General features: G+C 39.7%; 2 protein-coding genes across 3 annotated transcripts; both read left to right on the plus strand.

The window, feature by feature from the left end:
• The first annotated feature begins 1,730 nt into the window (after positions 1-1,730).
• ssrp1 (structure specific recognition protein 1) lies at positions 1,731-15,141 on the plus strand. 2 transcript variants are annotated; one of them, XM_022759996.1, is made up of 19 exons: positions 1,731-1,801; positions 2,867-2,946; positions 3,556-3,741; positions 6,208-6,313; positions 6,619-6,812; positions 6,914-7,014; positions 7,290-7,419; positions 7,552-7,655; positions 7,958-8,086; positions 8,166-8,387; positions 8,667-8,739; positions 8,872-8,877; positions 10,446-10,578; positions 10,677-10,722; positions 10,822-10,954; positions 11,163-11,330; positions 12,460-12,551; positions 12,648-12,819; positions 14,674-15,141. In XM_022759996.1, exons 2-19 carry the CDS (start codon positions 2,893-2,895, stop codon positions 14,737-14,739), a joined length of 2,115 nt encoding a protein of 704 aa, XP_022615717.1. In that variant the 5' UTR covers positions 1,731-1,801; positions 2,867-2,892; the 3' UTR covers positions 14,740-15,141. The 2 variants fall into 2 exon arrangements, with proteins under 2 accessions (XP_022615717.1, XP_022615718.1); XM_022759997.1 differs by lacking the exon at positions 8,872-8,877.
• A 4,587-nt stretch (positions 15,142-19,728) lies between these two features.
• On the plus strand, positions 19,729-26,943 carry LOC111232413 (P2X purinoceptor 3-like). The gene is made up of 12 exons (XM_022759915.1): positions 19,729-20,075; positions 22,235-22,370; positions 22,671-22,742; positions 23,310-23,379; positions 24,000-24,096; positions 24,196-24,273; positions 24,461-24,602; positions 25,006-25,142; positions 25,234-25,327; positions 25,852-25,917; positions 26,019-26,096; positions 26,255-26,943. The coding sequence occupies exons 1-12, from the start codon at positions 19,942-19,944 to the stop codon at positions 26,381-26,383; spliced, it is 1,233 nt and encodes a 410-aa protein (XP_022615636.1). The 5' UTR covers positions 19,729-19,941; the 3' UTR covers positions 26,384-26,943.
• Positions 26,944-27,216: the final 273 nt, after the last annotated feature.

Consider the following 27,216-nt stretch of genomic DNA (forward strand, 5'->3'; position numbering starts at 1 on the left):
CTCTCTCTTTAACTAACTCTCTAAGTGTTTGCTTGTTCTTTTAGGCCTAGACTGTTTTTTTTATTCCTTATTTTTTTTTAAATAAAAATAATAATAATAACATTAAAGAGAAACGTCTTTTCCTTCGACTTGTTTAGCAACAGAATGCCCTAAGCCATCTTAAAATAATTTATAGACATACTAAACCTTAAAATATCATGGAAGTGTAGGAGAAAATTTAGCTCAAATAAAATCAAATAGACAATTCAAAAAGCTTTCATCGATTTGATTGGCGGGAAGAGCTTTCATTGAGTAGCCTAGGCCTAGTCTATAAAGTGAGCTGTATGAGAATACCAAGGCCTATAAATTTGGAGGCCTCCCACAAATTGCGATAAAGACACAGGTTACAGCTCTAAGGGAATAATCCGTCTGTTTTTCCAATTTCTCAGAAAGGGAGAGGATGAAAACAAGTGTTTGCCTGCTCCACAGCGTTTCTTTCTGCTCCCTTCATTTCCTCAGGTTTTAGTTTTTATTGACAGTGAGATTATACTGATCTGCTTCCCTCACCTCTAGCTGTCACTCAGCATACCAATCATCAGCCCACACCTTGGCGCGCATCACTACTGTTACTGTTGTCTATTTGTCCTGGATCATACATAAATAATAATAATAAAAAAAAGAAAAAAAAAAGGTCTCGCTCTCTCGCCTTGCCGTTTCTTGGCCTCTCGGTAAAATTCTCCATTAACCACTCTAAAACCCTGATATCGTAAATGTGTGAGGCTTGTGTGTTTCATCACCCCCCAGGTAGTATCGAAATAAGAATGGATAAAGTGACCTGATTACGTGGGTTGACAGTATCCTCAAGGCTGGATCAGCAACTGGCCAAGAGAGGGGGCAGAACTCCAGGGCCCCAGGAGCTTCCCACTCACTGTGCGTCAACTGCTTTGTGCAAAATCTAACTAATCCCCTCTGGAATATGCACCACTAAAGCATAACTTTAACAGACATGATAAGGGTTTTTAAATATGTCCAGTTTTATCTTGAAGCCCCATCTTCAAGTGATTCAACATGAGCTATTTTTAAGACATTTGTCCAGTTTAGTTTTTAGCCTATATGTTGCATTTTCTTAAATTAATTAGTTTAATCAAATTACCATGAATCAAATCTAGATCCAAGAAAAACGATACTCACTATGTGCACAAATGTCTCATATCCCACAACAGTTTCCCTCTCTATCAAGTGAATCTGACCACAAGTATCCTGTTTTATTTGATCCAGGTACTTTTTACAGTCACATTAAGCCTACTTTGTTTCAAAAGCTAAATAACTATGTATACTGTGACTTAGTAAATAGTATAAGTAATCCATTTTCACTCTTATTGTTAACTACTAGAGATAGGCAACCTCTGTTCCACACTGTATTCAGTAGTGTTATATGTTAAAAATCTGACACGAATAGAATAGAATAGAATAGAATAGAATAGAGTAGAGTAGAATAGAATAGAATAGGCCTTTTTGATTAGATACGCTGTGTGCCACCCAGTGGTGGTGAGTGGTTACTGCCGTCTGCTCTTCCCCGCGCAGACTCAGAAACAACTTTCTTTTTTTCAAACAGAAGTTTCCCTGAGTGATTCGATATTTAAAGTACTTCATAAACAGCTGCATTCAAACACTACAGCGCGAGTTTTTTCCATTTAAGTCTTTAATGGTTAAAAGAAAAACCGGAAGTAAATACAAAACTCCCCTGACTCTTTCCTGTGACGTAGCGCTAGCTCCCGATGCTACACGCGGGAAACAGGCGAAGCTGTTCATCACATTCACAGTAAGACATGAAGTTTTCAAATCGTATTTATCTCTTATTTAGAAACTGCTGTTGATATATTTATAGATAACTAGTAAGTGTATGTCGCCTACATGATTAATTTGCAGCTATTTCGTTAGCTACATTAACTCGTAACATCACTTCAGTTCTTTACACCGGCCTAGCTCTGTGGGAGCGTTCGATTTGAAGTAGACTACGTCTCTGTGCGGCGGTGCTGCAGCGCGCACCATCCTCTACTGTATTAACTTGAGGACTCACTGCACAGTCGTGCAATAAAAGGAGCACACCCCGTGCAGGTCAAGTTAGCCTAGCTATTGTTGGTGGCGCAGAATGGGTATTAACAGACACAGTTTCTGCTCATCTAAAAGTGAGACCTAATGGTAAGCGTTTATGTTATAAAAAAATAATAGTAGTAGTGTTCGTAAAACATCGTTATGTGAGCTTTAAACTGTCAATAACGGTAACTGTTAGCTCGCTCTCAACTCTACTCGGTGAACTGTAAGAGCGCGGTCAGAAATGTGAATATCACGAATAACAAAACAAAATTTAACGCAAAATTTAGTACTGGTTTTAATTCTTAGAGCGTCATAGGACGGCAGGTTTCTCTTTACTTCAGCAGTGTCACTCAGTGTCTGGCTGCGTTACTTTGTCTGACCATGATATTTTCATCAGGACTAAGATGTCTCCTGGGGGTGTAATTGGGAGCTGAAACTAACAGAATTGATTCTTGATTCAATAAGATAATAGGCGTCACGTTATTTTGACTCTAACTCCAGTGCCCTGTGTTTCAAAACACTTACTCCTGTCTATGCCCCTGAGGTGCAAATGAAACATAACTTACAGTTAAATTAGCTGGTCCTGATGAGGATCAGACTAACAGAAAGTTAAAAAAAATTAGTCAGGTGCTCCACTGTGTCATTGATAACGTTTTTTCTCCAGCAGTGGAAATTTCATGCCCTCAAGTGAATATACCATGTAAAAAGCCAATGAAGAGTGTGTGAAGCTAAATAAAAGCCCTTAGGATGATTGGGTCAATCTAATGTGTTTTCTTTTGTCTGTCTATAGAGCGTCCGTCATTGCCTTTAGCTGAGATGGGAGACACATTGGAGTTCAACGAGATTTATCAGGAGGTGAAAGGCTCCTGGGTCAGTATCCTTATCATCCACCTGTGCTCTCTAAAATGATGTATAGTGAGGAATCATTGAAAAGCAATTCAGAATACTACCAGTACTCAGGTTGATATCCACTTTAAAGGGTGGGGGTAGGCAATACCTAAAAATTTTGAGTATTGGAGTTAGTTTTGTATTGGAATTTGTGAAGAGGAAAATCATTATTGTTAAGAATTTATATCTATGGCAGCAACCAACACTTATTTAGATTATTATCAAATAATCTGCAGATTACTTTCTTAAGTAATCTTTTGATCTATACAATATCAGAAAAAATTACATTCTCCCAGAGCCTACATTCATGACTTCACATTGCTTGAATAGTTTATTATCATAGAAGACTAAAAATCTTATATTAATAATAATATAATATTTGAGAAGTTGGAACCAAGTGGATTTTTGGTATTTTTGCTTAAAAATACCTACCTAAACAATTAACCATGAAAATCAGTTTTTGTCAGGTAACTTATTGATTAGTTTATTTTCTTTTCAGCTTTACAATAAACAAACTCTTACTTGGAGTTTTAAGCCCCAACATTGTTTACCTAAAGTCTTGTGTCTTGTCTCTTCCCTCTGCTGCTGCAGAATGACGGGCGGCTGCGTTTCAGCAAGCAAAATGTGGTTTATAAAAGCAGCAAGACGGGGAAGGTGGACAGCATCCCGGCTGGTGAACTCAACTTGGCTCAGTGGAGACGAGTGTGTCTAGGTCACGGTATCAAACTGGGTACCAGCACAGGACACATTTACAAATATGACGGCTTCAGGGACACGGTGAGTGTGTTCTGGTCACACAAAATTAAGACTGGCAGGCTCTGTAAATTTTGTTAATTTGTGTGTGTGCGATAAAGAAGGAGTTATAGTGGAATATTACAGATGGACACACCACTGGTTTGTTCAGCTTCATATTTATGACAAAGGATTTAACACAAGCAAGGGCACTGCTGAGAAACAGCCTCCATCCCACATCTGACATTTTTACAGAAAAACACTACCATCTTGCACAAAGGCCACCACTTAAGTGTGTGTGCATGTGTGGGTTGCTATCAAAAGTATGTGAATGAGTCGGCTCTTCTCCCCAAAGCTCCTAATGGGATTAATGAGGGAAACCGGCACAAGCATGTGTGTTCCATAAACAGTGTAATCATTGGCTCATGTGAGTCAGTGTTTATATCAATCTACTGAAACAATTTGGCTCAGAAGACAGACAAGAAAAAAAAAATTGTGGCCGTGTTTGTTTTTTATCACCCTACCCCCCCCCCTTTCCCCCGCTGCTCTTAGTGTATAGGGAATGTCAGCACGCAAATGAAATGTGTGGTATAGAGGAGCGCATATAACCTGTAGTCTGGCTGTGAGCAGCAGTGTCTCATGGGGTTAATCAGCAAAAAAATTTTGGAGATGGATCCTCTCGTCCTGGAGCACAGGCTGTGATGTCATTGTTTATTATCCTACAGCCAGTGTCAGTAATCTGGAGTTGGCTGGACATTTAGCCGCTGGCGAGCTGAGTAGAGGCTTTGATTTATCTGTCCTGCACTGTCCCTGCAAGGTGCTAAATCTCTGCCAGAGGGGCTGACTGTTATGTAATTGTCTTCTGGTCATGTCACTTTCACATGTAATTTGTAATTGGCCCAATACGTCATAATTTAGATTACGATTTCTGCGTTTCATTGCAATTCAGTACTCAACTGTCTGTTTTGGTTGCATTTTTTGCTAATAGGGCTGGATATCGAAAACTAAAATGCTTCCCAAGCACTTAGATACCATATCCTGTGGTTCTGGCTTCCAGATATATTTTCTCTATTTTATATAATTGAAGATTGACTTTCTTTGTGTTTTAGACTGTTGTTTGGATAAAAGGAGACATGAACATGGGCTTTAGAAAAGTATAATGGGTGTTTTTCACTGTTTTCTGACACTTCATTGAACAAATAATCAATTAATTGAGAAAATAATTGTTAGTTGCTGTTCTGTTAGGTTGAATAGTCAGGTATTTTTTGGGTACCAGATAAAATGTATATAGAAAGATTTCTGGACAGATTTAGTCTTGTTTGCTTATTTACAGTTGTTGACAGTTCAGTCCAATTTAAAGCGTGAATTAGCCAGTTTTAGATAGTAATTTATTTAGGTTTTTAATAAAGTGTTTGTACAGCGGATCATTTTTATGTTTAATATTTGAGTTTTTCTTTTGTTCTATGCAGAAAATTGTGTTAGTAGAAAAATGTGCTCATATTCTTCAAAATAAGGAAACAAAATAGAGTGTTGAGACTGATGAGTGTGCGTTTTATCTAATTAGTGGATGAAAGTTGGGAGAGCAAGGTTGAAAAAATGTAATAAAAACAGACGAGCGGTGGTCATGTTGGGTAAGAGTGTGTTTGTGTGTGTGTGTCTGTGGTGGGTAGTGTGTATGTGTGTGGGGGGGGTTGAAATGTGCTGAGCAACAACAAATCTGCCAAAACTATAATGAGAGGTAGAGAAACACCCAACAGCAGGTCTGATGAGGACACAGGGAATACACACACACACTCACACTCTTACACATCAACACCAATAGGCCACGTCTGCACACACTCTGATTTTATGCATTTACACAGCTGCTCACACATGTTCTCCTGTCTAAACAATGCCTTAATCCTGGCTAACAAACACACTGATAAACTTGCGCGCTCTCTCTCTCTCTCTCACACACACACACACACACACACACACACACACTAACACACACACTCTGACTCTGGGCTCTAATTGGCTATAATAACCTTATGGACAGGCAGATATCCAGGTGCGTAAACTCTGTTTCCCACAGAGTCTCATTCTCTACCCTGCACACACACTCTCACACCACAATCATTTCCACATGTGTGTGCATTACCAGGACAGTGTCTGTTTGTGTGTGATTGACCATGTGTTTGTCACTGTGTGTGAGTGTGAGTCCTTTCCAGTTGTAAGTGAGCCTGCAGGATAAATAAACAGGCTGATTGTCAGGGCTGGTGTGGAGGGGAGGAGGACAGAGAGGGCGGATGGATTACATTCACCTCCAGTGTTCCCAAGAGGCCCGAGCAGCGGGCGCGGTTATAATTGCGTTGTGATTAATTAGCCCACTTCCCCTCACCCTTTTTGGAGAGTGCTTTGCTAAGCTTTGACCCATGCAGTGCCAGTGCATTTACTGCCTAACTATTTTGGAGCCTTTTCTCTTTTTGATTCTTTTCTTTTCATCATTCCTCACCTGTCAACCTCCACCAGGACTTCGAAAGGATCTCTGAGTTTTTCAAGGCTAACTACAAGGTGGAGCTAACAGAGAAGGACATGTGTGTGAAGGGCTGGAACTGGGGAACAGCCAAGTTCTCGGGTAAAAATACACACAGCAACAACCAATATGTCCTCACTGGTTGCCCACTGTGAAATTAACATTAGCACAGGGTCGCTGGAGTAATGTATGTCTTGTACATAAAATGACAAGTAGGCTGAGAATCGGGGTCAATGTATCAAGATCAGTTTGTTCACAATGATTTCATTTTTATCAACCCATATGCCTTATAAAGTACAGATCTCTAAGTAGTTTCTTAAGTGCTAAGAAGTGATAATTAGAGGGAAGGAATACTGTAAATACATTTTAAAAGATGACAACCCCCCCCCCTTCCTCACTCATTACAGGGCCACTGTTGTCATTTGATATAAACGACAATACAGCATTCGAGGTTCCGCTATCCAACGTCTCCCAGTGTGCCACAGGGAAGAATGAAGTTACTCTGGAGTTTCACCAGAATGACGACACAGAGGTGTCCCTCATGGAGGTCAGATTCTACGTCCCACCTAGCCAGGCTGATGAACGACAAGACCCTGTCGAGGTGAGGAAGGATGTGCAACTTCCTTGTCTACTTCTAGTTCTTTCTCTACAAAGTTTAACTGTATGTTTATAGTAGTGTTGAAAGTGTCTGTTTTCCTATAGGCGTTTGCCCAGAATGTCTTGTCTAAGGCTGACGTGATCCAGGCCACAGGAGATGCAGTGTGTATCTTCAAAGAGCTGCAGTGTCTTACACCCAGAGGAAGGTAGAGGATGAACACCAAACACAGTCACTCAAGATTTTCCTCATTTGTTATTACGTAAATTGAAAACTAACCCAGAAATTACATAACATCTAACCACAGTGGATTTATTTATATAAAGCTCTGTGCACTTTCAAAAATTGCTCACTGGTTGTAAGATGTCTGAATAGGACAATGTTAGTGTTAGGTGCCCTCAGCTACAGTACCGTTATTTATACCATTCACCGTAATTAAAAATTCAGCCGGGCTGTTCTTATTTCTCTTTTTTCTTCTTTCAGATATGACATTCGTATCTACCCGACGTTCCTTCACCTCCATGGTAAGACCTTTGACTACAAGATTCCCTACACCACTGTCCTCCGTCTTTTCCTGCTGCCACACAAGGACCAGAGGCAGATGTTCTTTGTGGTATGTACCCTTTTTTTCTTCATGTGAAAAATTAGGTGAAGTTTGACCCCCAAATGAGCTCAAGGTTTTTTTCTCTTTTAATCTTCTACCTATATTTTCTCACCCTTTTCTTGTGTTTTGTTGTCTTTATAGATCAGTCTGGATCCTCCCATCAAGCAGGGTCAGACACGTTATCACTTTCTGATTCTGCTCTTCTCCAAGGAAGAGGACATCAACCTCACCCTCAACATGAGCGAGTGAGTATGTGACAGTAAAGAGTTAAGTCTAATATGAGCTATAGATGGGATGGAGAGTTTGTATGAAAGTCTGTTACATTAGTAATGCAAGCCTGCACTTATGCAAACACAACTTCATGATAACCCAGGCTGTTCAATGCAGACCTTACGTGTTGCCAAGCATGTATCCACTAGGGGGAAGCAAAGCTCTAGAGGAGTACATTTCATGTGTTTAGAGTTGCACAAGAAAGTCCTTTGCTTTTGTTGCTTAAAAATACCAGAAAGCTAGAGAGTAAACCTGCCCTTTCTTCTGTGTCCAAAAGGGAGGATGTGGAGCGTCGGTTTGAGGGCAAACTCAGTAAGAACATGTCGGGATCGCTGTATGAGATGGTCAGCAGGGTGATGAAGGCACTGGTCAACCGCAAGATCACTGTACCCGGAAACTTCCAGGGGTAGGCACCTCATTTAAAATACATTTGTATTTAAGTAAATTAAGTAAATGCAGTTATACAAGCTTAATTTCGTCTACAGTCACTCTGGTGCTCAGTGCATCACCTGCTCCTACAAGGCGTCCTCAGGCCTCCTCTACCCACTGGAGAGAGGCTTCATCTACGTCCACAAGCCGCCTGTCCACCTGCGTTTTGAGGAGATTTCCTGTGTCAACTTTGCCCGAGGCACCACCACAACACGTTCCTTCGACTTTGAGATTGAGACCAAGCAGGGAAACCAGTACACCTTCAGCAGCATTGAGAGGTGAGGACACTAACTCAGAAATATCTCAGTCCAGAATATTAAAATGATATTATCATGATAAAATCATGCTGTAATTTATCTGTACAAACATTTAAAAAGTAAGCAAGCATGAGAACAGAAATGACATGTACTGACATATTTGAAAATACTTAAAGTGGCATTCATTGCTGTTGAGATAAATGTGACAGTTCATTGTGATGTAGATTGTAGATCATATCAGCCAACCCTGAATTCATCCATGAATTTCAGACAAAATAACCCTTGTCTTCTTTCCTTCAGAGAAGAGTACGGCAAACTGTTTGACTTCGTTAACGCCAAGAAGCTCAACATAAAGAACAGAGGGTTCAAAGAGGTAACACTTTTGTCATTTAAACATTTCTGAGTTTGTAAGCAAAGATATCGCACCAATTTGTCAGATTTATTCCATCCCAGATATTGATGCTTGTTGCCCTTCTCCTATGTGTCTGTCCTTGTACCCCTGTAGAAGAAGGTGGGTATGGTCACGGGCGTCACCAGTGGATTAGGCACTTGATTTATCGGTGTGGAGTGATTTCTGCTTGCATGGCGTGCTGCTGATGTGTCTATGTTACTGAGAGTTGTGTCCAATGATCTTAATTTGGTTTGACGTTACCAATATGATTAGTGGTGACCTTGATAAATCTTGAGTGATTTATGACTAATCATGGGAAATGGGTGTGAAGGAGTGTGTGATTGATAACTCTGTGTGTGTGTGTGTGTGCGCGCGTGCGTGTGTGCGCGTGTGCGTGCGCGCGTGTGCGTGCGTGCTTGTTCATTTGCATCGTGCTGACTAATGTGTGGTCCGGGGGCTTTATGGTGTGCTTTAACACTCGACACAGCTGTCAGCATGACTGCTGCCTAACATGGGCAGTGCTGATTGCATTACCCATAATGCTGTCTGTTGACATATACAAGTCCCTGGTCTGTCTGACAACACAGCCGAAGCACCAACTCAGTTTTACTGTTAATAAGGCCATCTGTTGCCATGGTGACAGGGTTAGCAGAGCAGGTCAATGAAAATGAATGGGGCTGTTTTCTATTTCCTATTGGTGTTTTAATAAGAGCCGCGCTGACTTGTCGTCTGTCCTTCCCCTGGCAGACACAGACACAGATACTGATGCATGGAGAAGGGAAGGAGAAGAAAATAGTTTGCTTTTGTCTTTTGGTCTGACTTTACAACACAGTCTGCCTCAACACGTTCCTTAGTAGTTCACCAATGGTAATTTGCTAAAGAGGAAGATGTTACACCGAACTGGTTAAAAATGAGGACAAAGACTGTTTGCAGGATTGCCCACTGAAGCTTGAAAGTTGAAATTCAACTCCAATTCAACAAGAATTCAACTCAAACTGACTTGACCACCCACCATAGTGTGGTTTACGAGTTTTGACCATTTCAGTCAGGCCAGAAATGCAGAATCCAGAAATTTACACAAAAAACCTACAATTAGAGGAAAGTCATAAACAAACAATGATATTCGGTATAGCAGTAATGTGTTTTTTTCTTCTTTCCTATGCTTAATAAGGTAGCGCACCCCCACCCCCCACCCCCCCTCAGATTTAACCTGAGAACCTATGTGGGGGTCTCAACACTGAGGTTGAAGCAGAAAATTAATCAACTACAATTTTGATAATCGATTAATCGTTTCAGTCCTTTTTTAAGCCAAAATGCCAAATTTGCTTTGTATCCAGCTTCTCCATTGTGAGGAAATTTGCGGATTTTGCTGCTTGGTATCACTTTAAATTAAATATCTTGGGGTTTTAAATTGTTATTTGGACAAAACATGCAATTTGAAAATGTGCCTTTGGCTCTTTGAGTTCTGATTGGCATTTTCTTCCCTATTTTCTGACATTTTATAGACTAAACGATTAATTGATAATGAAATAATGGTTAATTGCAGCCCTGAGTTGATTACTTTTTTATTTCTTCAGATGAGCTTTGCCTTCAGTTGTCGTGGCTCAAGGAACACTCCTCTGTTGGGTAGTGGTATTTTTTTTTTTTTTTTTTTTTTTTTTTTTTTTTGACTGTGCATTTTCTTTCAGGGCATGAAGGGTAAAATTGACGAGTATAGTGACTCCGACGATGACCAGCACGATGCCTACCTGGAGAGGATGAAAGCTGAGGGCAAGATCAGAGAGGAGGGCAACGACAGTGACGAATCAGATGGTGGAAGTGGTGAGTAACTGTCTCACTATGACGGATGTAAGCAATACATGTTGACTTCAAATCAGTAGGTTTGACTGTGTGCTTCTCTGTCCTATTTCACTCTCTAGATGAATCGTTTAACCCAGGAGAAGAAGATGATGACATTGCAGAAGAGTAAGTGGCTTATTATTAAAATAGCTTTCACCATGGCTTCTTTCACCCAGCTGAACGTTACCCATTTCCCTTTTTTGTGTCTCTGTCACCTTCAAACAGGTACGACAGCAATGCCTCAGCAAGCGACAGCAGTGAAGAAGGGGATGAAAGTGAAGATGAGAGTGCAAAGAAAAAGAAGGCCAAGAAAGTCAGTGTGGTGAAGGAGAAAAAAGAAAGGAAACCACGCAAAGAGGTGAGAGAGCACTTGGGACAAGTATAAAACATGAGAGTGATATTACTGTGTAAAGGTTGAAAAAAGACAAGATTCAGGATGCAAGTTTTCTTTTTTTCCCCAGAAGGATGCCCTATTATTGCAAACAGATGTATAGTGTATATAAACCTGTGTAACAACACACGTTCAACTGCTGATTTCCTTCCCTTCCCTTCTTCAATCTGAGTAGAAGAAGCAGAAAGATACCGGCGGTCCAAAGAGGCCGATGAGTGCCTACATGCTGTGGCTGAACTCCAGCCGTGAGCGAATCAAGTCAGAGAATCCAGGCATCTCCATCACAGAGATCTCCAAGAAGGCCGGAGAGATGTGGAGACAATTGGGCAAAGACGAGAAGGAGGTGAGGCATGAGAACAAGGAAGAATAAGTGTTAGAGGAAGAAGCGTGTTATTCGTCTGTTCTCACACCAGATATTAAGCTTTAAAGACAGTTGTAATTTACATTTACATTTTAGGTGTTGAGCTTCAGTCAGAGTGACTCCCAGTGAGTGCAGCAGTGCAGCACCATTGTGTCACTGTGATTGTAGAATGATACAAAAGCAAAGAATGCAATTTGTAGATAGATTTAGGTTTTTATTTTTTCATATTTTTATGTAATTTAAAATAGAAAACAAATCCATTTAAATTGATTTGTGTTTTAAAAGTCATCAACACTAAGGTTTGCTTGCAGAATAGTTTTGTCCTCATTCACTGCAGTCTTTTGCTGTGTGATTTTGATTTCTGATTTTAAGATGATTACCTTAGTTTTTTGGAAACTCTTGAGTATCATGTAATAGGCTAAATGTTAAATCAGGAAATATAAATGCAGCAGAAGTAATGTGTAAAGGGCATCTAGGTGAAGGTTATTTGCCACCCCCACCCTGGTAGGGCTTTTGGATCTAGCTGAAATCACTTGTTGTATTTGTCTAGTTTCCTGGGCAAACCTGCTAACATCTATTAAATCTTTTCATGACGGACAACATACCTAAGAATGTCATTTGTCAGAAGAGAGCCTACACTTTTCTTGTAGGGGTGGCTGTGGCTCTGGAGGTAAAGCGGGTTGTCCACTAATTAGAAGGTCGGTGGTTCGATCCCCAGCTCCTCCGGGCCGCATGTCTGAGTATCCTTGGGCTTGATACTGAGCCCTGATGGCTGTGCCTATGAATGTGTGTGAATGGGTAAACGTGGCAAGTATTGTCAGGCGCTTTGAGTGGTCAATAAGACTAGAAAAGTGAAACTATATAAGTGCAAGTCTATTTACCATTGTAACATTTAGTTTTAGTAAGCAATGAAAGAATGATGACGGCAAACAGTTTTAAAGTGCAGCTTCCTTGAGATGGCAGATGTGATAGTTCCACCATATCAGTGCCTTATTGAACTTGTTGACACCAGTCCTTGAACAAATCCAGACAAACAAGTGATGTGTGCAGTCTTTATTTCATCTTTCCCACTCATTTTTCTCCCCCACTTTCCTGCTTCTCTTTCATTTAGGAATGGGAAACAAAGGCAGGAGAGGCCAAGAGGCAGTACGACAAAGCAAAGAAAGAGTACACAGAGAGCGGTGGTGGATCAACCTCTAAGAAGTAAGAGTCACAACACTCAAATGTTTTTTTTTTGTTGTTTATTTTTTTAATGTTGTCTCTTAAACACATGTCAACTTTTCACCTGCACTCCATTAGGGAGAGTAAAAAGTCTGGAGGTAAAAAGGATGAGAAGAAGAGGAAGTCTGCCGGTGCAGACAAAGACAGGGAGCGAGGAGGAGGCAATGACAGCTTCAAGAGCCGCGAGTTCATTGAGACCAGTGAGGATTCATCAGACTCTGACCACAAGAGCAAGTCCAAGAGGAAGAAGGTAAATCCAGAAATGATGGACGATGTTATCTGACAGACTACAGCAGGATTTATTATCATATAATTATCATTCAGCAGCTGTAGTCAGTGATGCAGGAGACATGCCAACAAATGACAAATAGTGATTTGTGCCCACTTTAAGTAGCACTGTGTTTGATCTTATAGCACGACCACTGAAAATTCTTAGATTTGTTTGACTAGCAGGTGTCCAATAATTTTTTGTAACTGGACAGGTAAACCAACACCTATGATCTCATGTCCATTAAACTGCTCCGTTATTAAACTCTAGGTAGGGGCAACAACATTTACACTTCACCAAAAAGATTGAAAGCTTGAACATTTTTACATTAATCTGTGACGACCACACAAATTCAATATCAATCATTCTTGATATTTGCGTGAATCCAGATGTTACAGAAAAAATGGTTAAAGGTGGAAAGAGATGAGAAATAATGTTGACGAATGGCATTTAAACTGCAGCCTGCGAGTCTTGAGTGACAGCTGCAGGGAAAATAAAAGAGGAAATGTGACCAAAACCAAGTCTTGTAAGAATGAGAGAAGGAAAGAAAGATGGCGAACAGCTAACGTGTATGTGAGACAGAGTCACAGAATCTAGCTGTATTCTCTGCGCTGGCGACAGCCGTGGCCGGACGCATTATGTTTTTGGCTCGCACGTCCGCATGGCCGTCCGTCCCATTCTCATGAACATGATATCTCAGGAGTACCAAGAGGGAAATTTCTTCTGATAGGACAGAGCAAAGATCAAGAGTGCGTTCTGCCTGAGCTCCCTCAATACAGAATACACAAGGTAAGAAAAAGAAAGATAGAAGAGACAAATGACTATTGAAAGACACTTGCTTAGAGGCTTTAAAATGAACTCAATAGGAAATTCACTTAGAGCAGCATCAATGATTATGACCTTTAAACTCTATCAGAGGCGTACTGACCTCATTGCTGGACAACCAGTCCAGAGAAACAATTACTATAAATTTTAATGTCAAACCAGCACCAGAGAGTGTGGTCCACTTTTTGAGGTAAAGCGAAGAGACAGTGAGGCAGAGCCCAAACCACACCACTCCTGAGCTCACTGGAGGCACCCTCACTTCAATACAACCTTGCATTTGTATAGAGCTGAACAAACAGCACAGGAAGAAGACTAATAGGAACGGGACTTACTTTGACTGTGTCCTAGGGTCCGAGGTTGTGCCCAGATGCACACTTATGTTAGATTTTTGAGTCCTTCAGAACCAGTTAACACTTCAAATTTGGCAAAAATATTCACTTGGACTTGAAGATGAACTGGGGAGATTTTGGGGGTCAAAGGTCAACTTCACTGTTACATCATATTGTCCTGCAAAAACACTTCTGGCTATTATTCAGCACTGTAACTCAGAAACAGAAGTGAAGACTGTGACCATGTTTCACATTTGGTCAGATACTGAACCAGTGCAACTGATCTTGGGTGCCCACCTTAAAACCACGTTTTAGAGGTTGTAGCTTCTTTGCGGCGATGTTGCCTAACAAAGCAAAAGGCAAGAATTAGAGGTACAGGAAACACTGAGTTTTGAAGGTTGTGAAATGTTGTTTATAGAGAAAACTGTCGCCTTTTGTGACATTTGAAATCAAGAGGTGAATATGTAAGTAAATTAATGTTGAATGATTTCCCCATTCCTACTGAAACTATTTGATCAGACTGTAATGTAAGCCTTCAATAAGATTTTAGTATCACTCACATCTTCATGTTCATTTTCGCTTATCTCAGATTAAGAAGGGAATAATATTTATCATGTTGATGCACTAATCTTTATTACACATAAATATAACTAACTCCTCTCTTGATGTTTTCTTGAACCAGGAATCAGATGATGAGGAGGAAGAGGCCGTGTCCACACCCGCTAGCTCAGAGGAAGACTCTGACTAAACATACACACTCTTACCCAGCGTACACACAAACCAAGGACCAAGCATTTATACTCTTCATGGTGACATCACATAAACAGACTGACAGACAAATCAACAGACTTGAGTTGTTTGTTTTTTTTTTTTCCTCTACATGTTTTGCTTTGAGGATACAAACTCATCTTCTCTGAAAGCTTGTTTGATATTTGAGCTGGTTTTCATACTGATGGCTCTATTAAATGGTGAGATACTGGCGTGCCATCTCACCCATGGAGATGGCTGTTGTAGATTTATAGCACTGGGGAGTTTAGGAGTTATTAGTTGATGCAGATAACGCAGAGAGTTGATGCGAAATCATTTTGTTCTTGCAATTATGTGTTTTTTGTTTTTTTTTGTAATGTTTTCCCATGTCATATTTTCAGGCTGAAATAAATAAATGAATGATGATTTTTAATAAATATTCTTTGTGGATTTTGTGTACACAACCATTGGCATAATTCTGCTGTGTGATATTAGACACCAGCAGCTTTAAATCCATTCTATTTCTATGGTAGCTACTGATGGGGTTTTTCTTAAAGGGATATTTCGGCTTTTTTGATGTGCAATTGTGTGATGTAGACATATATAGTCCATACATTAGCTGCAGTGGATTCTAATCAGCACGCTCCCAGTTAGGAAAGAGTGGTGGAGCGATGTGTTGCTGTGCACAAGGGCCAACAGAAAAGAATAGTTTTTTAGACACTTAAAAATGCCCACCTAATCAGTCCAATCCAATTCTTGTTTTATCCAACTTGTACAAGTCCTTGAATTGCTCAGAAGAAGAAAAGAAAGAACTTCATACCTCAACACAGCCGTGTGAGATTGCCATTTTTCCCAATTGTATCTAGTAAAGCTCATTACTGTTGTCAATTTTCTTCAAAACTCACTCTACAAGAATTAATTTATACATTTTACTGTAATCTGTCACCATATTAAAGGGTGTCCCTCTCAACTATAGGAATGGGCATTTCTGTCATAATAGCACTGCAGCTCAGGGAGTTCACCCCTACATTACCTGGTAGAAGAAGAAAAAAAGCTCTTACTGTAGTCTTACTTCCGAAATTCCCATAGGATTTCTATCCACTGTGGTGCTGTACATCTGGTCCATTTAACCAGGCAGGGTGGTTTGGGAGTGTATGTTATCAGGGGAAGTTAGGCGTCACTGGTGAATGTGAGAGAGACAGTGGTTTCAAACAGGTGGCCACAGTGGTTTGTAAAAGGGCTGCTATATTAGGGTCGAAGAGAGTGGTTTTTAAGAGCCAAACACTCCCGGATGTGTGGTTCACTTCCACTTGAGCAGTGTTGGTTTTGACGATAAGGTACTAGTCCTGCACTTCCTGCTGCAGTAACAGTGACCGGATTTACTAATGATGACTCCTTATGTTTTTGTCAGTTGACATTTTTAATATCAATTCCTTTTCCATGGAGGCATTTTAATTGATTTCTGCAGAAATCACTTTTGTTTTTAAACATCCTGTCTACAGTCATGCCATTCGCTCTGTGAGGCTGTACTGCGATGCAGTGGTAGTTTGAGCTAAATACTAATGTCAGCATGTTAAAATGCTTGCATTCTGATGTTCAGCAGGTAAAATGTTCAACATTGGTACAGTACGGTATGGCTGAGGCTCATGGGAATTACATCAGTTCTGCAGGTGTTTGGTCATAAACCAAAGTATTGGACAAATTAAACTGTTGACCTAATTACAAAAAGTCAGGGGATAACCAAAGTGACTGGGACATGAATATTTTATTTCAAGGCAATCTGTCCCATAGTTTTTGAAACATTTCATTCAGAATAACAAATGTCAACCTCATGGTGGCATCAAAGGAAAGGTCAGAGGACCAGAGACATTAGGGTTCACTGTCTGTGATCCATAAATGTACAAAAGGTTGTACCACTTCTAATAAATGTGAGATATTCTGAAAACTTTGACCCTGACAGTGGTGCTACAGGAAAAGCCAGGGGTTCACCAAGTTCAGTAAGATTCATCCTCTGAGGAACATAAATAGGTGTACAGAGTTTCATTGCAATCTGTCAGACAGTTGTTGTTTATATTTCAGTTTAAGCCAAAGTGGTGGACCCACTGACATTGCCATCCTTAGATCCAAAACTATTGCAAATACAAGTGTGACTGCGGCAGTACTGGCTAAGGGAGAAAGAGTAGGTCCTCCTTCCCGTGGTATGTTTATATATGAAGTTGAGTTCATGTGATCTTGGGCCGTTTGTGTGCTGGCATGTCCTACAAGAATTATAATTTTTTGTGTCACATTATCTTAAGCACATTGTGTTTGTCTATACTGATTTAGATGGAGATCAGATCACAATTTATGAAAAATTAACAAAAAAGAAAACACAAGAAAAAAATTCCAAAGGGTTCATTTACTTTTTCTTGCCGCTGTCGGTGTAGCGGTCAGAGAAGGATTGAGTGTGAATGTGTTTACATAGATCCCTTCCTGTGGCATGATGATCACTTTCACAATGGTTTCCCCTTTCACATAGAAATCCATCTCACAGTCATCCACGACCATGTACCACTATTCATGTTTGTCTGCATTTGCAATTTGCAGATGTATAGGTTTCACAGTATCACTGGTCATCATAGGAATGCTGACAAAATGTCTTTGTGATAAATGTCATGTGCAGCCTGAAAGCTTGTGTGTGTCTTTCCATGTCCACAGATCGCATGTGTGTTTATGCGTGTCTTGTTTTGTATTAGGATACCATTAATTCACCACAAACATAATGGACCCACTTAAGAAATGACATAGTCTCTTGGCACATACATCTACACACACACACACACTGCAATTGCATCATTACATTATCTCTCTGATGTAAGAGGCAATAATGCTGCTGGTGCTCATGAGTGTATTGAGAAGTGATCGTATCATATGTCGCAATTATTGCATAGTTGTCAGTAATGCCACAGTTTGTAATTTATTATAGAGACTCAAGCATCTTGTCGGGGGGGCCTTAAGTATAGAATCATATTTCTTTTTTCTATACTGTTGATGTACAGAAATGCAACCAAATGATGTTTAATGGAGACATATTGAACATTTGGATTTGTTTGAGTGGTTACTGGTTAAGGCTTGACATTCTCAGAAGTTTTCACAGCCGATTACGAGAAAGCGTAAATGTATCTCAGATGAACTTGGTCCTGACTGAAGTTATTCCAGTCAGGGCAGTTTGAAAAATGTTTGGTTTAGTACTCTTACACAAAATGTTTGTAAAACATGAGTCAGAATAAATATGAAAACACAATCAATTCTAGTCAGAAACATTTTCTCATCCTGAAATGAGAAGTTAATAATGGATGCAACCCAACTAAAGTTTTTACACCAAATTGTATGTACTGTATGTGCCGGCCTTCCAGCAGGAGTGAGCTATATGGATAAAATCCTATATCGCGGTATGATTTCTATATCAATATCAATATTTACCTTCTAATAGTCTAAATTTGTTTTGGAAATCAATTGGGAAACCGTTAATGGATAAATAACCACACAGGAAGGTTTTGACTAATACAGCAAATGAAATACCTTACAATATAATATAAATACTTCATCGCACTGATGAAAGAAATCATTAAAACCCAATATTGCCATAAAGGAAAAGAAATGCCTACAGTGATATAATACATAGCATGTTAAAGGGACTTACTGTAAATGGTATGTCAAAATCTCTGCATGTAAACAAATTTCTATCGTCTTACATTCATATCGTCCACCCGGGAGCGTGTCTATGTTCCCATAGCCCTATATTCCCCTTTTATACCCTTTCAGAACGCTTTGCATCCACGTTCCACGGCGTCTTCACATTTATCCACCTCAGCGATCGTTTTTGTAAAGCATCGTTTTCAGTTACGGAATTCAACGTTCTAATGTGGACGGAAGGGCTAACCGGATAAATATTACCCGGGTTAGTGTGGACATGGGCTTATGGGAACATATAAGACTGTGGGAAAATAGGGCCTAATTTTCAAAACATTCTTAGAAATGTGGGAACATAGGGCTGACCCCGTCCACCCCAGCCTTCCGATAGAGCAAAAGCTTCACTATAGATTCACTGATCGCAGAGAATTTACCTGTAAGACTAAGAAATCATAGAAATCAGATGTATATTTTTTTTTTTAATACAGATGTGCTTTGAAACTGATGGAGGAACTGGGCAAATAAAAAATGCTTCTCTGAAAAAAAGCAAAGATGGATTTTTCTCATGACTGTAACTGATGAAAAAACAACCTAATAATAATAATTATGAACCATTAAACTGCTTAATCATAGATGGAGACTTAGACAGAAAGGACCCAGCTGAAGCAGTAGTATAGCAGTATACTTATTTAGGAAGCATCAGACTTGGAATACGAGATAAAAAAAAAATCCTAGCATATTTATAGTCATGTTTGTTACAGAGCACAACCTCAGGTACTTTTATTTTGGAACTTGCTGCTATTAAACAGCTTTAGATCTTGTGTCCTTTATGGGCCTGTAGCAAAATGGGCAGGTTTGGGAGCTAGATTCCCGTTGAGTCACTCACTAACACTCAAACATGAATGAAGTGGTGGTAGTGTAGTTTGCTTTGGATAAAAGCATCCAATAAGTGTCAAAAATGCACTGAAAGGATGTCTGAAATGTGTCTGGTGCAAATGAAAATGACTGGAAGGGATATTGATTGTTGCTCGAGAATAACTGTGTGAGTGTGCTGGTTGTTTGTGTGTTTTCAACACTACTGTACATAACTGGAATAAGCCAAAGATGGAGAGAGAAAAGAGGTGTGGGAGATGGGGATTTGTGGTGAAGGAGGAAGGAGAAAGAGGGAGGGATAGAAGAGACACTTTCACATTTTCCTCGCTCATTTGAGTAGAGGAAGGGGAGGTCCTGTTTGTGTCATAAACCAATGAAGCCAAGACAGTGAAGGAGAAGAGAGGAGGACAGTGAGGATTAACTGACAAATATGAAATGAAGCAGATGAACACAGGTCACAACAGGGACTGAATGACAGGAGCAGCGTGAAGATTAGGACCACATTTAGAATCAGGAGTCAGCTTCTTGACATTCAAACAGATTTACCACATCACTCAACAAAAGGCACCTGTTGGTGGCTGGACAGGAGTTGGCATTTTTTTCTCTCTGACTCAGGAAGACCCGAGTTGTCGCCTTTTGACTCGCACTGCCATCAGCCATGGGCTCCTTGATATGGGCCTGCATCACTGACTTCTTCACCTACGAGACCACCAAGTCTGTGGTGGTCAAGAGCTGGTCTGTGGGCATCATCAACCGGATCGTGCAGCTGCTCATCATCACATGTTTCGTCGGGTCAGTAGTGTGTTTGTTGTTTTTTTTCTTGTTATTTTTTATTTGATATCCCCCTCTGAGAAACCTGCCGCAATGCCACAATACTGTGGAGGTGATGGGAATTTTATTGGTGGTGCTTTGAAAAATTCCATCTGACAAATTCAAATTTGCATTTTCAGAAACAATGTCACTGTTACTCTGGTTAATCCACAGAGCACACTGTCAACAGTTTTAACAGTTAAACTTTTAACAGTGAAAACTCTTCATTTTACTTTCCAAATGGCTCGATATCACTTGTGTTCAGTGTTCAAATATGTCCGCCCCCCACCCCCACCGAACCCCTTTCATTTTAGAGGAAAAATGTAAAAGTGAAGTAAAACTGCGCCTCACCTACAGAACATCCCTTTTATTAAAATATCACATTACAGAACAACAGTAAAAGTAGTACTCACTTCCTTTGTAGTAAAATCAAAAGTAGCAATTCCACAATGTAAAAATACTCCACTGCAACTAAAAGTCCTGCATTCACAAGTAAAAGAAAGGACATATTATCAGCAAAATTTGATTAAAGTAACAAAAGTAAAAGTATTCACTGTGCAGCAGAATGTTCCTTGTCAGTCATTAAATTATTTTAGATTATTACTGATGCATTAACATGTAAGCAGCATTTTATTGTTGCACCTGGTTGAGAGTGAGCTAATATTAACCCATTTATTTGGCTACTTTAATCTAGCTAATGATGCATCATATTTTACAAAATAAGTGCAATGGAGTATAAAGTATGACATTTCCTTCTAAAATGTAGTAGTGTACAGTAGTGTAAAATAAACATACTTGAAGTATAAATACCTGCAGAAGTACAGAACCTGAGAAAAGGTAATCAGTAACTTCAATGATGCACAAAATATGTGATGAAAGTAAACTGAGCAAAGGAGGTACATAACCACAGTGAAACGGGACGTACAATCAATCAATTTACATCTTAGACTTATAGGCCACAGGAAAAATTAAAAATATTTTTGAGGTGATGAAATCTTTTCTAGTACCTTTTTGTAATACTCTTGCTTTATGCTTTTAGCACTGTGCTGATCAGACCAGACTTACTTTTAGTCCCAGTTTCTCCCTTTGATATATTACCACTTCATTTATTTCTCAGAGTTACACATCAGATTTTCAAAAAGAAAAAAAGAAAGAAAATAAAGAATAAAATGAAATAAATAAAATATGTGAAGAGGGATGTTTATCAACACTTACTGCTGTTCTGAAAGTTTTTTTTTTTTTTCAACCATCTGGATGCAATAAACATCCCATCTGCTGCAAGATGAAAACGTTTTTTCTATTTAAACAAAACAAAGATGGTAGCTGGAAATGACACATTTCCATGTTCCCTTTGTACACTGTGAAACAAACATAATTGTACTTGTTCATTACAAGTTTACCACTTTTAGTGATAGTGACAGATTGCTGTTACTTTCTGTTATTTTATATTTTCAAACAAAGGTACGAGTTAATATTTTTCCTGTATTGTACAAAAACAGCGAGGACATACTGTAGGTCATTTCTGGCTTCTTAAGAGAGAGTTGCACCAGGGAAAACAGGTTGAAATCTGCTTTACAGCATTTTTCATCCAGATGGTCAGAAGAGTCTTTGAAGATTCAGTATTTCAAAGATTGATGGGTATTTATTTTTTGGAAAATTATATTCTTAACTCTATAACTTCAATGTCATGGTTATACATGGGTGGCGCAAACTGGAGCTTCCTTATTTGTCAACCAAATAACAAAATAAGGAAATAAAACAGTACTGTTGCATGACTGAGTTTCACACAATAGATTTTTCCTTTTTTGTCCAGACTGAATATCTTCTATTCTGCCGCCTACTGGTCAGCACAAATTTGACTTAATTTTGAACAAAAATACATAAATTCAAAGTGTAATTTTAAACTGGAAGTTAAATCAAAACATTGTAAGTATTATGGGAAACATATTTTGCAGATACCAGGAAAGTACAACGGAAGCAGCAGATTTTCTCTCTTTTATAAAAAACAAATTTTGTGCCAGAGTGTGAAAGAAAATGACAGCTTTACTTGTACTTGAAACATGTGTGAGCACTTTCAGTCCTCCAGTTAAAAGTGTTGAGAAATGAACTCTGCCATTAAAATTGTGTCCTGTGTCCTACAGCTGGGTCTTCATCTACAAGAAAGCTTATCAGGTAAATGACACCGGCATCGAGTCCTCTGTGATGACCAAAGTAAAAGGCTTAGGTTACCATAACAACCGTGTGCTGGATGTGGCTGACTACGTCTTCCCGCAACAGGTGTGTGACCCTGATAACGCATGGTTAACGCCCACACAAACATAAGCATCACCTTTGACCTGAAGAGCAACCTCTGCTTCCTGCAATGTCAAATGGTTTAACTTTGTCTGAGGAACTCTAGCAGTCAGTCGACGGACATAACCTCTTCAAGGTTGAATGAGAGGTTATGCCAGTTTTTTTTTTCTGATGGACAAGTTCATCATTGATCCATTGTTCTGCGTGCTACGTGAGGCACACATTGACCTTTGCACAGCATTACCTATACCTAAAGTATACCATAAATGTTGTGTTGTGTTACAGGGTGCAGGTGTGTTCTGCATCATGACCAAAATCATCATCACTGAAAATCAGTTCCAAGGAAAATGTGCAGAGGTGAGGACACATTCAAATCACTTGTTTTTGGTTGCAGTTTCAGTGGATTTACCAATTACATTTGAAAACCTTCTGAGCCAGAGTGCAACTGCAAACCTTCAGTCAGAGTTCTCTTGACACTTTCTGTATCTGTTATAAATGTTTATTTTATTCAACTGTATTTATCGTGTCTTATTTTTTGTACTTGATTTTCCTTGTCTAACAATGAAGAACTAAGTTGAAACACCAACCAATTCTAGCGAGGTGCTGGTTTCCAGGCAGGTAACAAAGAAATAATGGGAGAGCTCCACACTCATAACTCTGATGCAACCATTTATTTCATCTTATAAAAACAGACATTACAGCAAACTACCTCCTTCAGTATAAAATAAAAAAGAGAGGCAATTCAAGGAAGGCTGTGCAACAAAAACATGGTCACATCGTTCTCAGTTACTTGCTTACTTGCACATTGAAATCATTTATGCAAAAATCAATGATCACTGCACTAGTCTACTAACATTTTAAGTTTCTCTCTCTCTCTCTCTCTCTCTCTCTCTGTGTCTGTGTGTGTGCATGTGTTTCTGTCAGACTGTAGAGATCTTCAGTTGTGAGACAGATGAAGAATGCCACAAGCATTTTGGTTCCGTCCTTGCCAGTGGTGAGTCTAATTTAAGGAGCAATTTGTACGTTTTGCTATTGCTACATAGCCAGTGTTAGCATTAAACGCCGTTAACTAACCAGTCTTGTCAAGAGCTTCAGCCACCATTAGATTTACAAGACAAGAGTTTACAATACGTCCTCTGAGCGGAGCTACTACTACCCTACGCTACAGTGACTCACTATCGGAAAGCAACAACGCAGACCTAGGGCTAGCTGTTTAGCATGCTAACTTCAGTAGAAGAAAAGAAGTGATAGAAATAGAACCAAAAGAGTTAACATTGGCGTTGGTTTCCACCTCTGGAGACAGCCCTTGGTGAGCAAAGGCATTTGATGCTGAACTCCTTCAGGTTTCTTCTAGACTGGTAAGTAAACAGCTGTCAATGCTAAAGTTGGCTATAGAGGAATGGCAAAACTTACAAATAGCTCCTTAAAGTGGCTATAACCCACAGTTTACATTAACACTGTATAAAATGGCAATGTGAGAACAATGTGACGTGAAAGGAGTCACTCACAGTGACAAACCTACAGGGATCACTTGAATCTGCAGCGTCTCTCTTTAACTTTCCTGAGAAATTCTAATTCAACGCACCATATCTCTTTCTCTCTCTCACACACCAGGAGTACTAACAGGTGTTTGCCTGAAGTCCTTCAATCAGACCAAGGGTCAATGTGAGATTGAAGGATGGTGTCCAGCTGAGAACGACAGAGTCACAGTGTAAGATTTACACACTCACAAACATACAGACACACTTATGCACCAGACAAATCCTCTCCCTCATCCTCTCCCCTCCTTCTCTGTCAACTTCCTCCTCAGCAAACCGATGCTGAATGTGAAAAACTTCACCATTTTCATCAAAAACAGTATTCGCTTTCCACTCTTCAATGTCACCAGGTAGGACACACACGTGCATGAATACACACATACATATTACACACATCCATTTAAGCAGCAGAAACTTCATGGTAATTTGATGACTGCAACAAATGTGTGGATAATTTAATAGTCACACATGCTTCTTTAAGAACTACAAAGTTTTTTTGTAATCTTAAACATGAAACATAAAATGTTTGTCTCTCAGAGGGAACTTTCCCTCCTCAATGAATGCGTCACAGATCAAGAGGTGTACCTACCATCCGGAGACGAACCCCTTCTGCCCCATCTTTCGGGTGGGGGACGTGCTGAGATACACGGGGCAGACTGTGGAAAACCTGGCATACAAGGTCTTATCTGTTTTTTTTATCTCCTCCTTCCTCTTCTTTCTCCTCAAAATTGTATTCACTCCATGTACTCATGGTTACATTTGCCAGAGTTTACTTCAACATCAGTGCAGTTTTGTTGTCATGCATGGAAAAAGAAGGAAGATTTTGGACTGTCAAAAGAGTTTCAGGTCACATTATACCCATGACAGTATAAACACGGACCGCTTCCTCACCATGCCCTCGCTTGTTTGACCTCATGTCACACCTGCATTCAAAATTGAAAATGTCTCCACAAATTAAACTCATTTCAATTTGATTATTTTTAGTATGCCATTTTCTGGTTTCTTAACTCTGATTATTACAAGAAGCTGGCTGATACAGAGCCTCAAGGTGTGTCTATCTTTTCCTAATCCTTCTCTCTTAGGGTGGAGAAATAGGAATAAACATTCAATGGATTTGTAACTTGGACCTGGACATTAGTAATTGTGTGCCTAAGTACTCTTTCACGCGGCTGGATGCACCGTTTGCCAAGAATGCTGTCTCTAAAGGATACAACTTCAGGTAGGGGGGCTGATTTTTCCTCTTGGCATCCACTTACTCTTTATTCCTTTTTTATTCTTTAATCATTTTTTTTCCTTCTCTTTGAATGCAGATTTGCCAAATATTTCAAGACAGAGAACGGGACTGAATTTCGGACACTTCACAAAGCTTATGCAATCCGCTTTGATGTTATGGTCACGGGCAATGTGAGTTGTGTGTAATTGTAGCGACCAGGGAATTTGCGTGTGTACACATGTGTGTGTTTGTGTAAGTTTAAAGAGAAACTACACCCAATTTTTTTGTCCACATAATCTGATACAGTTTTGTTGGCAAATGATGTTGATGCAGGCTCCGTGGCTGCATTTGTTTGCCGTTCATTACCATAAAACCACACAAACTGTTTCAACATGACTCGACTAGGCTGCTGCTGCTATCACCTGCTGTACAGACTCGCTGCCCTCGACACTTCCTTTACATGCTCAACTGCATTCTGTAAACCGAAAAGACTTTTTGGGAGCCTTTGGGTTCGCCACATTTGTTCATGTATACAGTAGACTCATATAGCATATTCCCCACAATGTTGAATGATTCCTTTAATAATCTCCATCCATGACTGTAAATGTTTAGTATATTGAAATCATCATGTATCTGCTCTTCTACAAGCAAGTTGTGCAGAACACTGCTATAAAACTAAAAACTGACTCCATCTCCTCCTGCCTGTCTCTTCCAGGCAGGAAAGTTTGATACCATCCCAACACTGATCAACTTGGTAGCTGCCTTCACCTCTATTGGACTGGTGGGGAACTTCTCATCATGCTAAAGATAATAAAAATGTATTTTTCTTGTTGCTGTCAGTGTTCATTACTCTTTTTTTCTTTTTTTTATCTGCGTCGGCAGGGTACGGTTCTCTGTGACGTTATCTTACTGAACTTCTTGAAAGGGGCAGAGCAGTACAAAGCCAAGAAATTTGAAGAGGTAATGCATTTTTTATTTTAGAATACAGTTGCATGTTTTTTGACTACTCGTAAGGAGAGACACTGACAGCAGGGGGACTTTGACCAAGACACTGAGTCCAGGTGAGCTTTTCTGTAGACGCTTCATCGCAGCTTTTCTTCACTGTTTTGTCCTTCCAGGTGTCAGAGGCTCAGATAGAAGCACCCCTCACTCAGAGCCCAGGGAGCCAGCTGTCACTCAGGCCAGGTATCAAGAGCTCATATGACTCTGGGGCCCTTTCCCTCGCTACTTCTGACCAACCTATCTGACTGACAACAACAACAACAACAATCTGAAGAGATGGACATTTCTCTTTCTCCCTCTGTCCCTTTACCTTATTGCCTCCCAAGAGATTCATTATGCCTTTTCTGGATGTCAGGATCCTGCTGTAAGTTTTAGTTTGGCAAGTTTATGGAATTGAATAAATATGGACAACTTTGCTGCCAGCTTCACAATTTCACAGCTCAAAGTGGGAGTCAGAAGAAAAGAACTTTGGCCTTGTAGCCCATGACTGTGACTGGTGAAATTCAGTGAATGGCCAACTCTAACCGCTGGGATAAAGCTTTGTTAAAACTACAGTCATTAAACTCAGAGGGAAACACACAGTAATAAAAATGGTATTTTATTATAACCTATTTCATTGTACAGCATTTTACTACAATAAACTGTAACCTCCTGTTAACGCTAATGAAGCAAATTATTAAACTGAATAAATCTCATCTAATTTCCAGTTATCTTTGCTCAGATGAGCCAGAAATCTAAAAACAATATGAAAATCAATATGTCATTAAGAAAAACCACTGCTGAGAATAAAACTATTTGCATTTTTTTTTTGTATTTCTATTTGTCATCATGTGCCCACTCACTAACTTCTCGTCTTCTTCCTGCACAAATAAAAGCACTGAAGGCTCTTAATGGTGTAAAAACACAGCTGATAATGTGTGTCTGTGTGCTATATGGAGGTGGTGGTGGCAGTGGGATAAATGTGTGTGCTGCTTGTGGTTTACAAATGGGCCATTATTAGTCCACTTCTGGGTGATGATGCACGGTAGGAGATGTTACTGTACAGACTAATTGACTAATGCAAGTCCACTTTTTTGTA

This window comes from Seriola dumerili, unplaced genomic scaffold (genome assembly GCF_002260705.1).
Source record: "Seriola dumerili isolate Sdu_G_001 unplaced genomic scaffold, Sdu_1.0 BDQW01000331.1, whole genome shotgun sequence".
NCBI classification, from domain to species: domain Eukaryota; kingdom Metazoa; phylum Chordata; class Actinopteri; order Carangiformes; family Carangidae; genus Seriola; species Seriola dumerili.